We start from the raw sequence: 14,322 nt of genomic DNA, 5'->3' as shown, positions 1-14,322 counted from the left end.
TCCAGCGTGCAATCCCATTCTCAGCCACAGGCACTCCATTTGCTGACCTGACAGGCAGCTTCTCCCTCAGCAGAGAGGCTGAGTGAGCCCACACTGAGCACTACATTGTCCTCTGATTACGGGGAGGGAAGAAAACAGCAAAGGCGATGTGAGCCAGGGAGCTTGAAGCTGTTGTGCTGCAAAAGGAGACAGGAGGAAAACTGCTTACAAAAGTCTCCAAGCGCCTAGAAAATGCTACAGATAGCCACATAGCAGAGACCAGTTTGTCATTCATGCTAAATGAAAGAGTAATTAAATGTTACTTTGTACAGTGACTGCTAAAACAACCGAGGCCCATGACACGGCTGAGAGGTGGCTGCAGGCAGAAGATGGGACACTAATTATTAGCAGCAGTTGTGAATGTCTGTGTCAGGCAGAGAGAAACCCGCAGCAGAAGAGGCGACGGTGGCAGGGAGCATGTCCTGCAGCACGAACGGACACCAAAGCTTTTTGGCATGGGATTCTCCAGGCATTAAACTGCAAGAGAGAAGAGTTGCTGTGGTTTCCTCCCACTGCATTTCAAGGTGGGGGGGGAAAAATGGTCTCTGAACGAAGAGGGATATGTTGTACAAACACTCATGCTATGGAACCTACTTCTCCTGACAAAAACAGGACATCAGCAGAGCCCCATGTGCTGCCTATCCACCCAAAATACGTGGCAAGCCTCTTGTCAGGGACAGGCTGTGCATAGGAATTGCATTTTTGGCCACAATTCAGCTATGCTGACAATGTATTTATTTACACTCAAAAGAAAAATGAGATTTTTGGAAGAGCTTAGCACTTTTTTCCTCCTGCAGTGAGCCTGTCTTCTGATGATCTAGCTGCAGATTTTGTGCTCTAGAGCATTTTGGAGAAGCTGGTCCTGGCAGCGACAGCAAACTGAGCTGGAAATGGGAATCTTTGCCCCCTTGTGGAGTATTTTGATGCAAGCAACATGGGGGAAAAAAAAGAAAAAAAGAAAAAAAAAAGTTTGTTTTCATCCCTGTTATACCAGGATAACTGCAGGGGAAATTGCTATACTAGAGAACTTGCACACTGAAAATGTATATCCCCAGATGGTCAATACAAAAATATTACCCATTTTCATCTAAAGGAGAATCAATGGGAAACTGGAAACAAACAAGTAACATCGAGAGCTGCTGTGAGCGTATCCTTGGTGGGGGGAAAGGCGAAAGAAAAGACTTGGAAGTGCCAGTCCCATGTACGGCTGCGAACTTTTTTTTTACTAATTTGGCTCTTCCACCAAGGTTGAAAAACTCTCCTTAAAAACTGAGAAAAAGAGCAAAGCTCATCAGAAGATACACACAGGCTGAAAAATACAGCCCAGGAAGACTGAGCTCAAGGCAGAAAAATATTCCCAGACGGTGTCACAGCCCCAGCAGTAACAAAGCTCTCCAAGGGGCTAAAACACCTCCTCCCAGCCGGGAGGTATCCAACAGCCTGAAGTCGGCCGTTCGGGAATATGGGATTGGGGCTGATAGCTAAAAATAGGGCTTGGTTGAGAAAGAGACAGCTGTTGGCAGTAATTCGGGAATGTGTCTGGGCTCTGGGAAAGGATACGAGGTAACAAGAGAGGGCTTGTCACTGCGCTGAGCAAAGCAGAAGAGGACGGAGACCCGAGCTCGTGTTTTCCCTGATGCAGCAGAAGAAACAAAGAACGAGCACAAGTTAAGTCTGGGCCAACTGCTCCCGTCTTGGATGTAGATTGTCCTCTAACTGCAGCGAATGTATTAATCAAGGAATGCTGGAAAACATTCCCTCTGCGCCAGGGACAGGGAGCGGGGGAAACGGGCAGCACGTTCAACCCAAGCCCCGCAGCCAGCCGTGCGGCGCTGGGGACAGCCCGCCGGCACACCGCTCAGCTGGCAGTGCCCGCATTCACCCAACGCTGCAAGTGCAGCAACCCATCCCTGGGAGATGCTGGGGCAGGGCAAGAGAGATGGCATCCCAGCCGGGGAGTGTGCTGGTGCGGCAGGCCTGGCTCTCCCCTGCCAGGACAAGAGCAAGTGGGAATCTTCACCGAGCACCAGCCCTGCAACTAAACCGAGGAAAGAAGGTGTTAAGCAATACCGCTGCTTTTACGCTTTTGACCATCGCCTTGGCCACAAGAGCTCTGGTGTTGGTGTAAATCCATCCCAGACAGCCCTGAGGACAGTTTCCTCCTCTGCATACGGGTGCCCCAAGGCGCTTTGCTCCAGGTTTCCATGCTCAACCCTTGCACATCACCGACGCCGGGGAATGAAGGAGCGGCTGTGCCGGCTCCGACGCGCTCTGCTCTGCCTCTCCGAGCAGCGGTCGGTCATTAAAGCTGCCGCACAATGCGGCAGTGTAAAACATCGCTGCTAATTGCCGATGCAAAAGATCCGGTGTGCAGGCAGGGGGAATAGGAGGCTCTGCTTTTTGTGAATCCTGCGCTTCAGAGGCAACAGCACCGCCTAGAGCCGTAGTAAAAATTACTGGAGGGACCCTAAAGCAAGTGAGAGGGGTTCAGGAGAAGCACGCGAGGGAATGGGACTGCTATCCCAGGGCTGACTGGCTCCTCAAAGCAAACAGTCGGGAGGTATCTGCTGTTGCAGGGCTACACCTGGTTGCAAGCAGTCTCTTTGTTCACCGAGGCAGGATTATCACAACGTGGATTTAGATGCTGCTCAGATTTTCACGGTGCATCACTGCCGACCAGGGAGGTGTCTGACACCACATTTGGCATCAGGTAAAGGGCAGGATCCCCCTTTAACTTATGCCAAACGTGCATGTGGCAAAGCGGGAGCCTCCACATGGGAGCCTCCATACTTTGAACAGACCGAGACTCATTGATCGGGGCCGGTTTAATGACAGAAGTCGGAGTCGGGATTGAGTGCAGCCACTCCTGCTCCGACTGCGGAAAAAAGTGCAGGCAGAGAGAAGAAATGTGCCAGATGCGTACGAATTTTACACACTTGCTTCTGTTTTACCGAAGGCTGAAATAATCTCAGCGTATGACAGAAGTGAGCGCGCAGGGTCTGACATGCCTGTGATCTGCGAGGGAGCACACCCCGCACTTCTGCCTCTCAACATTAATGCGAGCTGACAATGGTAGAGGCCTGGGCTCACGTGACTTTAATCAGCGCTGCCCTAAGCCATCAGAATCACATTAATTATTTCAGGGCTTTCTTTTTGGATGAACAGAGAACTCATATTAAAAGCAGAAGCCTTCTGCTCAGCCCGTTCATAAACCTCTTGCCCAGCTTTGCAGCGAGGTGGGCTGCGCCCAGCTGCAGTTTTTGGCACCCATCGGGGACTGTCGGTGAAGTTTTGCACCGTCTTACAACACGGCAAAGACCTCACTTGCTCTGCTTCCCCAAAGCTACTGGGAGAGAATTCTCTTTTTTCCCCTCCCTCTCAACAGGTAACTGGAAACTTTCAGGCTTTAAGTATACCATTGCCTTTAAAAATAAAACATTTCTTTTTGTTGCATACAAATTGCACATTAATTTCTTCCATGATATCATGCATGGAGCTTTAATGATACTTTAGATCACGGCTTCCGTGCTATTAGCTAACATGTCATTCAGGTAACAGCTTTACATGGAAATAGGATCAGGAGGGACAAGAAAATACTGTTCCTTTGGGCTTTTTTTTTTAAAAAAAAGGGAATCTCACACCTGCAGCACAATCCTGCTCAGTATGAAAATGCCTCCAGAGCAAGCACTCGGACAAGCTAACTGTATTCCCCGGGAACCGTAACCATGCTCCGTTCATGCTTTGTCTCTCTCAACAAGGTGCATGCTTTCCCATTCTGTTAATAATTCAGCCAAGGGTACTCGAGAAAACTCAGGGAGTTAATGGAAAAGGTTGGTGCCTACGAGCACCCGACAGGAATTGCTATCTGGCAAGAAGGTGGAGCCTCCCATCTTTCCAAAAGGAAACAATAGCTTTTTTTGGGGGGTAAGTTAAACAACAGAGAACCTCATCTGTCAGGGAAGAGGATCCGTAAACCTGAGGCTTTATTTGCAAACAAGTCCCTCTTCTGTACTGCATTCCTCTTTCATCTCCCCATGCAGCGGGAGCCGTGCAAGGTAATCATGGTTGCAACAGAAAGACAACTTAAAACAAACGAGACCCACAAAGGAAACAAACGGAACTCATGCCTTTCTCCTTCAAAGCAGACAAACAGACAAAAATAGTAGCTGAAAAGTGCTTACCGACTTTGGGCTCTTCTTTGGGACCGGCAGTCCTGAAAAATGGCAACAAGGGAAAAATAAACATTAGCATCTAAACGTTACCTCCCCTTAAAGAAAAATCCCTAGGTGTATCATCCGAACGTAGCCATCTGCAGAGTTATGTCAGCTTTCGCTCTCACATCGGAGTTACCAGTCTGTTCATATCGAATCAAAGCACAGGGAGAGGGAGAGCGAGCGAGAGACGGGAGCGGGGAAGAGGGAGCGGGGGGAGAGCTCTATCTGCATTAGCTATGCTGACTTGTGCTGCAGCAGCCGGGAGGCTGGGAGAGAAACCCACAGCCCTCAGCGGCCGCCGAAACCCAGCGCTTGGGCAGAATCTCAAATGCTCCCCTGGATTACGGGAGACTTAGCTCACAATTAAGCTGAGGCTATTTCCTTTTGACGCGATCGGCTTGGCGATTTTATCGGACCAATCGCTGCGGCGCAGGGGAAACAGGTTGATTTTTTAAAAAGTATTTCTCTAGAAATTGATTTTTGAAAGGAAAATGTGCATTGGGTTGAGCTGGGAGGCACGGGCTGGGCAAAGGAAAACAAAAGCGTGAGGAGGAATAAGCTTTTATCCCCAAAAATATGAATGTTACTGAGAAAACACGCGTTTTCCTTCCTGTCCATCCTAAGTGTAAATCTTTGAAGCCAGAGATTTTATCTGTTAGTTACAATTTCAGAGAGCTGAGGCTTGAAAACAGCACTGCAAATGTCCTGACCCTTGGGGGGGATGCTGGGGAGCTTGGAGAAGGGGGGCTTACACCGGTTGCAGTCGATGCAAAGGAAGAAACAACTGGAGGGCACCAGAGAAGGTTTTTTCAAGGACAATGTTGCATTTTGGAGCAGCCTCTTACTTGCTCTGTGATGAGCAAGAGAACTCAAGTGGGATTTCTATCGACTACTTCTGCATATAGCGCAATTCCCAGCAGCAAAGGAGACCCTCGGCTGGGGGATTTACCTACAACGCAGGAAAAGCTCTTTCCTGGGCATTTTGCAAACCACCTTCCTTTTCCTCCACTGTTGGAGGAGAGGGAACTCCCCACATTTTGCTCTGTGAGGCACTCCAGAAAACAAACATAAACCAAAACAGAAGATTACACTCCACATTAAGTGCTCAGTAATTCAGATGTTTGAAATCTGCTTTTGTCTTTAGGATGTGATTTATGTGGCATTTATGCCGCATTACGTTTTCTACTTTATGCATTTTGTTTGTGCTAAAACCCATGCCCTCGTCTAACTTTTACACAGAGAATAAAATAAGTGATGCAAGTGGATTACAAATCTGTCTAGGAAGAAGCTCATTTTAAGGTAATTTGGGAGATGTTAGTTCTGAATAGGGAAGATCCACAATTAAAAATGATAAACAGAGCTCGCTTTGCTGCCTGCTCACAGACTGGGATGCAAACTGTAATGAGTATTTTAAACGAAATATTTTCAGCTTTTGAGGAGTATCTGTGCTCTGCACCTCACTCTGATGCATTCCCAGCCAATAGCTGATACCTCTCCAGGCACTGATTGATCGAGGGACGATGAAACATCAAAACTGTTTGAACTAAACAATTAAGACCGCAGCTTCATTTCTGCTGACGGTGACTGTGTTTGTATAATACACTTAAAGAGGAAAGCCCTAATAACGTTCATGGCAAGTCACATTTTAACAGGCATCATTTATCACAGAGATAAACACACAGATAGAGGTTCTCCCTCTCTCTCTCTCCCCTTCCACATGCATGCACACACGTTTACTCTCCCTTTCCAAGAGATGCTCTTTCCTATTAAATCAATAGGTAGAACAGATCCCCATGCACGCACGCACCCTTAACAGCCCAACATGAGCCAGAAAAGGTATTACAGCAATTTAAATGTTCCCTGCAAAAAATAAAGCTGAGATGCAGCTGGGCTGTTGGTTCAAATTGTACCAGAACTCAATTTATTGCATGACAAGCATTAAATGTTAAAATTTACTAAGCATGAACTACTGAACAAACCTTTCTTTCAAAGTTTGTAATTAATTTTGGCTGTTCCAATCAAAAAAAGATGGAAAACGGTTGAAAAATAATGGAAAACATATCAAGGCCATTGTTTGGCGGGTCCTTCAGAGGCTGATGAATCTTACAGTGTCACTGCTCTGTGCCAGACTTCGCTGCAGAACAAGCAGTAATTGACTTTTTACGAAAAGAAGTGACTGCCGAACACGTTAACAAATGTTAGTAGTTTTTCATGGGACAAGCTTATAGCCAGGGGAATAACTTGCCTGTACATTTTCCTGTAAAAATGTTATTTATTCTTCTAATTACGGTCTCATTTTAAAACTCCAGTTCTTGACGCAGCAGGCCAAATGAGCAAATGATAGGTATGATATGTAGTTTTCATGCTCAGATGATGGAATGGATACAGTATTTAACAGCAATGAACACAAAGCGCTTGAATAACCCCCAAATCCTGGGAGCATCACTAGCAAGAAAATGCTGAGCTTTATCAAAAAGCTTCTGGCAAAAACAACTGCCCACACCTATGAGTTTGGGATGGTGACGACCACGAATTACAACATTCACCTTTTGATTACGTTACCAAGTCCCGTCACTGCTCAGGCCGTGGCTCATGCCATGCCTTGCTTGGTATGCTCATCCTCCCAGCTGCCCTGTTCTCTCCTGAAGCCTCACTGCAAGTTTTTCAGGGTAAATGGGCCAAGCATGGATTTAACACCCAGTTTGCATCTCTTTGGCATTGTGCAATTTTTTAGTGGCAGGAGTAACGGCGTTCACTTCCCTGGCTAAGTGAAGCCAAAAGGCTTCTCTGCTGCTCTGCCCTCAAATCCGATAATGGAATAGTAACAGTTTATATCGACACTGTTCGCAATGTAATTCCTCTCTGATTTAATGCCTATGGACATCTCTCACTACTACTTGAAATGCATCTTCTAATTTTGCAGGGTTTTGGAGGTGCAGATTAGGGACGGTGGAAGAGTCATGCAACCGAACGGGGCTGCTGTCATCAGAGAGTTAACAGTGTTTTAAAACAAACGAGCACATCTGGTAAACAATGTCAATATGACCTAAAACCCCTTGAACGGGCTCATTGTAGCTACTTACTAAATGTGCCTGGAATTAAATTAATTAGAAAGCACACATTACTCCCCTCTAAATAACAATGTAATAAAGCAACTGTTTAATGAAAAATATCAGCGATCAGTGAGCAATCCGCAAGCACAAAAAAAGGGATTGTAATCAAACTAAATTCACAGACTCGTCAGCAAGGCAAGAAAGGCTTCATACAAGGTTAGTCAAAAATGAGTCAGATGCAGGGATCTAAATTAAACTAATTATCACAGAGATTATTACATTTATCTTAACAAAAACCTCTCTCTTTTCTCCCCAGTACTCCCTAAAGCTCTATGTACAGCTGGCTGCATCCATCTGCTCAACTACGTTTTGTAACATAGGGGAAAAAATGCAAATCATTAAGCAAGTTTTGTACCATGACTTCAGCACTCTTAATGCTATTACCCATCAGGAGCAGTATTTCTGTTGCGTGACACTGTATTATGTTGTGAGTGATGCGGTCCATGAAGTAAGGCCACAACCCAGGTTATTTCATATTATTTGGCATGTGTTAATTTTGCAGTCTTGTGTGGCAAAACTTTTGGAGCTGGGAAGCTGTAAGTTCCCTAACCCTACCTATGATGAGTTCATGGAATAACCCATGGGACAAAACCGTGACCCCAGGTGTTGCTGTTTGTAACATGTAGCAGTCCTCAATTTTTACAGGAACAGTTTCTCAAATTTTTTGTCTTTACGCGACCAAAGTAACGTGGGAAGACCACAACACATGGCAAATTCTGTTTTGCTGAGCATATACAGAATGCAATGTGTGACTACAAATCCATACCATAGCCTGGACCTGACTCTGGTGTGAGCTCAGAAGGCCACAAATGCTCAAAAATTACCTAGATGGACACCAGACACATCATGCACTGTTCTACAGCCCTGTGTTTTAGACACAGTGGATCAAAATGATCAAAAAGTTGAATCTTAAAGGAAGACCTATCTCTAGGCACCCCAGGAGTCATCCAGTCAACCCATCCGAACAGCTCGGTTACGTGAAGGCCAGTTGGCATGAACACTTCTCTCTCCACCACACACACAAAAAAAAAAAAAAGGCGCATATATTTCAATAGGATTTCAACTGAAGTTGGAACAATTCAGTACAAGTTTGCACAATCCACCCACAGGACAAAGGCACTTGAAATTGCTATAGAGCCAGTCTAGAAGCCAGACGTATCAGCTTACTTATTGCTTACAACGTCTGTGGCTACTGCTCAACATTTTTCAGTTTGGGGGTGTTTTTGCACATGAAAGGAAAGAACAACTGTGTCTAGAGCTTTACTTCTCATGATTGCTTAACACTTCCAATCAGGACACCCTGTGGACCATCCGTATCCAACAGCAAAAAAAGCCATAGGTGAGCCTAGGTGAAAAGGTTACCCATTTAGTTTTGCCATTACATGGTCTGCAGGCCAGAATGCACAACAGCTGAAAATTAGCAAGAGATGAATAAAAACACAAGAAAAGAAACATTTCAGACTGTGTCACAAGGTTAACATTTACAGAGAAAATGATTCTGCCTGAAAAAAATAAAAATAACAAGCTTTCTAAATAGTGCTGCTTACACCCCGCTGAATAAAAACCAAAGGCTGTATCAAGGAAAACAGACACTTCGAAAGATGAAGGGTAAAGTACTGGAGTCGGGGGGTACACGACCATATACCTGGCACTGCGCATTGATTGCTGCTTTCTGTGTGAAAAACAAGGAACTCTAAATAATTAACGCTAATGGCCATTAGTGCTGCCGGGGGACAGGGGAGGGGAAGTCGGTGGTGACAAAGCAATCCCCTTGATTCTGTATAATCCATTGCCAAAGAATTTCTAATAAAGGACAAATACTGTCTAAAAAATAGATGGAACTTGATCTTTTCCAGACTGGAGGAAGAACAAGAAAACATACCAGAGTAATTTGCAGGAAGAGAGGCAAGGCTGCACACAGCCATAAGAAGCACCATCAAGAAGAAAACCCTTACCTTGTCCCTGCCCAACTTTTCTGCTCATCATCGTGATTTGCATAACAAGAGTGTCACTGCACTAACAAAAAAAATTAGCTATGCAATACAAGCTTTAAGCGAGAGAATAATTTACACTGCAGGAATACAGCCCTGCCATAAATCAAGTTTGGTAACTACCAAATACAGTGAAAAATGCCACGTTACAAATGCTAATGTTCAATGCTAATGTTAAGAAAGCAATGTTGTCAAGAGACCATTTCGGGCATTATTAACCCACTGGCACCGGCAAAAAAACATAACGAGGCATAGCATATTATTGCCATTAACAAGAGTTTCAGTTCTAGGTGCTCTAAAGATGTTAAATTGTATTAGCCTCAATTACTCATTCTTGGTCAGGATGCTAAAGAATTCCTCGTAATTGAAGTCGCAGTCATATTTTCAGCATCTCAAACCAGAATTGATTTTAGAAGCGATAAAGAAGATATAGGCTAATAAAATCTATTTAATTACTACAAAAATATAAATTTAACTATGTAGTAAGATACATATGGTAATACCAAGACAGTAAGATAATAAAGAGATTGAGAATTAGTGAGACAATTACCCATCTAACTTATGGTTGAAAGCATGTCAGCAGTTCTAATATTTTTATTTTGAAGCTCATTAAATGAAGAGTTTTTCCTAAAGCTCGAGCTGTTGGAGTCATATGCTTAGATGAAAATCTCTGTTAATATTTAAACAAATATGTACATAGACATTAAATTTCTGAAACCTCATGAATTTGAGAAGGTAAACACCAGAACTGGAAAGTAATTAGAAACCCCCATGTTATTTCACATAGATATGTGTGTGTGTACACATGTATTATATATATATTTTTTCATATACATAAGCATACATGTGTGGATATGCATGAAGGTACCTACCCTTTTCCTCAAGCCCACAAAATCCATGACTTGAAAACTTTATTTCTAGAGCACATCTCACAATTTTTTGGGCATGCTGCAATTTTGCAGATGTCCAGTGCCACAGCCCCTCTCCTCAGCTGGCTGTCCCATGGCATGGCCATGTGGGTACCGAAGGGCAGCAGCACCTCAAGGCCAATCTCATGTGCCACTCCAAGCTCAGCACGGACGACACTGGGAGAGGAGAAACCATATTTTGCTATTGTCACGTCTGTATTTATTGGGCTCAGTGAGGGTGTTTGTCTTCAGACTTATCACAGCACTGTTACAAGGTGTAAATCCACATGCTGAAACCTGTGTGGTTTATGGCAGATTCTCATATTTCATATTTGGAGAGCAGCCTGCACAAAGGGGACGTCTACAGATAGGGCCCTCTTGGTATTAATTTGATGTTGCTATTAACAAATAACATCCCTTAATAATAAGCTAATAGTTATGGAATGCTTAGCCAGATTCAGACCTGGGGGGTGCACCTGCACACATGGCACGCTAGGACAGAAAATCTTTACTAGAGGACAATGGTTTTGCTGATGTTTTCATGAAACATAACTTTATTAGGTTTAAAATACAGTTTTCTATTAAAATAAATCGGTAACTCAATATACTTCCAAGTATGTAACTGTACATCTCAGAAACTAGCCCTTAAGGATAAGGATGGAGTCAAAACTTCTGGGGACCGATATTCACCTGCCACATCCCTACCAACATTACCCTCACGTGCCCCAGCCACAGGGCCCTGTCCTGCCCCAGCATCCTCAGCCAGCTGTGTCAGGTCCCTGAAGCTCAGCCTCCTCTGCCAAATCTGTCTGGTCTACAAGCCCTGCCACCTTCTCGAGTCCAACTCATGGTACATTGCAGGTCTTCTGGCACAAAAGACACAGCTTTAACAGGCTCTTAAAGCTGGTACAGTCCTAATTACTATCACCATCACAAAAATAAGTCCATCTGACCAAGAAAAAATAAACATGAAAATGAATAAACATAAAATCCCAATGCAGAACTGGGGAAAAAAAATTCAGAATAGAGAGACTTAGAGACATGAGGATAGATATTTAAAAACAATCTGTCTCAGAACAAAACCATTGACTAGTCCATTACAAAGCCATCCTTCTTCCCCAGTGTTGCCCACCTGCTATTGCTTTTAATGACTCTCCAAATGTATTTAATTACAGCGATAAACAAAGACCTTTCTTGGATTTCTGATACCTCATTAATTTTATTATGACTGGTTATTATAATGCCAAACCAGGGCAGCAGTCACCGCACCCACCTGCAACGTGGCTGATAAAAACTCCTTATTTACAAGTACATGCACGCCAAAATGCCACACAGGCGGTATGCAAGGGTAAGAGGAAAAACTGGGTGGAATAAAACCCTCCTTGCTGCAACAGCTCCAAGTCTGCTCCATTTCCTGCTGTGCAAATCCCAATGAAGATGTGGGAGGCACATCTCTAGCTAAATCTGCCTTATCTAATGCAGAGTATTAGGTTCTGCTGTGCCACCTTGTGTTACATCACATCACATCTGATATAAAACAACACTGTGTGGGTTTGAGTTGCTCCACTTATACCACTTCAGCATTTAATACCAAAACCAAATCAAAACATAAGGGGAAAAAAAAAAGCCAACTTTCAAAACCTCAAGCTGGGGAGAAAAAAAAAGCCTTTCGGAAGAATTTCAGAGCTCTCATCTTTCATTTGCTAAGCAACCTCCTGTTTTGTTCTCATCTAAGAGCCTACTGCTTTCTGCAAGATAAGGTGGTTCATGCAATAAAACATCCTGATGGGAAGATTTCAGACATTTTTTTCTTCCAGCATTCAGCAAATGCTTTGGTTTTCTTACTGATTTTAAAGCAGATCTAGATTCCCTACCACAGAAAGGCAGCCGTGCGCATAACGTGCACACCACCTCTATTGTGCTGTCAGCATGCACGACTACGCAAAACTGACATTATTTGGTTATTCCAAATATGTTAATTGTTCATCTCCTTAATAATTAAAGTACAAGTGTCCTCCTGGCCTTAAAGCACACTTTGTGAAATATCTCAAAACTTTAGGAAATTATCTCAGCTCTTGAAATTAATGCAAAATGTGTAACAAAATGCCAAGCAATGAATCAGCAACTGTTCTATCCTGTTTTACCCTTCCAAGTGACTCTGGAGCTCAGATGACACATATATCTGGGGGACACAACCTATAGTATAGATAGGCTACGCTGCCACAAAAATGCAGGGCAACTGATGTAAAACTAATGCTGACCCAAAAAGCAGATTTCACAGGCATCTCTTCATTTGCTTACTCATTTCTAGAAGAGGATCTGTGCAAATGGAGTTAATGAAGGGTAGCTGAGGGGAAAACACTTGTGCCTCAAATGACTAACAGATTAGTGTCAGCACTTTGCATGTATCACACCAGCAAGAGCTGGAAATTCTGCAGGCAATTAAAACGTCCACATACCAGCAATACCAATTCTCCTTTATTATCAGAACTGTAGTATTATATAGCTGTTGTTTTTGGAATCAGGTGCTCATATGACAAAGTGCTTTGTTTGAAGTTTCTTAGCCTCCCAGCGTTTAGAAAAGGCACTTGGATATGAATACTAGAGGCTTGAAATAAAAAAAGAGAAAGAACTCCGATGTGGTATTTTTATATCTGGAATTTTGGGAGCTTAACATAGGATTTTTAAGTGCTTGGGCTTTTTGAGGTTGATATTTGAATTTGTCGCTTACTATTTCAGCTGGATGCCTTGCATTGAGAAACTCCAGCATGACCTGGTAATGCTAATTAATTAGTTCCCACAAATGCACTATTTGTATGAACATTACTAATGCACATCAAACTATTTGGTGTCTGAACAAGCTACCGACAATTACCCTTTGTGGCTGCCGGCATTTGTAGGCATCCAAAACCTTGGTGAAACCCTGCTGCTTCCTGGAGCCTAATGGGAGCCTTGCCGTGGACTTCAGCAGCACCAAAATTTCCCCCTTCATGTTTCTGGTAAGCAGAGTTATCCCAAGCCTTGCAAATTCAGATCATCAAAAACAAACGGCTAATGTCACTAAGATTAACACCTGTAAAGCACTTTGAAACAGAAAAACACTGCGTAATCCCAAAATATTACATTATTTATAAAACGACCTGATTTTAAATGTTAAGTTCGGCTTATTTTTATCACAAGGAGAAAACAAGTTCCTGCTAGCTTGCTTTACAAAACCAATTACCAGTGATCAGTGTATGGTGCTGCATAACAATACACAGCATTGCCCCAAAAAGGCGTATCTAACACCCTGGAGCTGTTTAGAGGAAAATTAACTTGCACAGTGGATTGAAATACATGCACATAAGCAATTCTAATAAGGGGTATGAACTTCAAACTTCTTATTAAAAATATCAAAATATGTAACATTTCCTTTTTTCATCTTTTCCTGACTTCAACTGATTTTTGTATCTGCTCCTTGATATACTAGTCCCTAATCAGAATAAGGCTCTGAGAGAATAGTAAATGTGACATCAAACTTGCTTTAAACTTGCTTTAAGGTCTCATCAGCTTTTTTTGGCCTTGTTAGAATATAATTCCACTTATACAGAGAGAAGAGAATAACAAAGAGTGACTTGGTGGTTTGGGAAAAAAAGGTGCAGCTTCTCCCGACTAAAGGTTCCCCCAGACCTGCTCCTTCCCTGCACGTAAGTCATAAGTTTTAGCAATGTATTTTTACTAGGAAATACATGGAAAAGTAACATTGCAAAACATTTTTAAAATACTTCATTTAATTTCTAATGCAGTTTGTAGACCAACTTACAAACTTTACTAACCTGATTACCTTCTTCCCAGGCAAATCTCTTTAAAGGAAATAGTAACAAAAATAAACAAGAGGAAACAATTGAAGACAGATTTTTAAATGCCAAATGAGATTCCCAATTTAATCAGGAAATCCGTAACTCTGGAATTACAAAGTAATAACCCTGGAATACAAAGTAATGAACCTGAAAAATAAATCTTGGTATTACACATGGACATATATTTCTTTAAGCATGCTGTGATTCTGATTTTTTAA

General features: G+C 43.1%; 1 protein-coding gene across 22 annotated transcripts in view; it reads right to left on the bottom strand.

Annotated features, from left to right (window-relative positions):
* Nucleotides 1–14,322, bottom strand: part of MAGI1 (membrane associated guanylate kinase, WW and PDZ domain containing 1) — a 361,904-nt gene that overhangs the window by 35,415 nt on the left and 312,167 nt on the right. For all 22 annotated transcript variants that reach the window (XM_075513672.1, XM_075513674.1, XM_075513675.1 and 19 more), the window contains one exon: nt 4,221–4,252. In XM_075513672.1, coding sequence (XP_075369787.1) covers nt 4,221–4,252 — 32 coding nt within the window. The remainder of the gene's footprint in view (nt 1–4,220; nt 4,253–14,322) is intronic.

Source organism: Mycteria americana, chromosome 11, assembly GCF_035582795.1.
Source record: "Mycteria americana isolate JAX WOST 10 ecotype Jacksonville Zoo and Gardens chromosome 11, USCA_MyAme_1.0, whole genome shotgun sequence".
Lineage (NCBI taxonomy): Eukaryota > Metazoa > Chordata > Aves > Ciconiiformes > Ciconiidae > Mycteria > Mycteria americana.
This window is presented reverse-complemented; position numbering and strand designations above follow the sequence as displayed.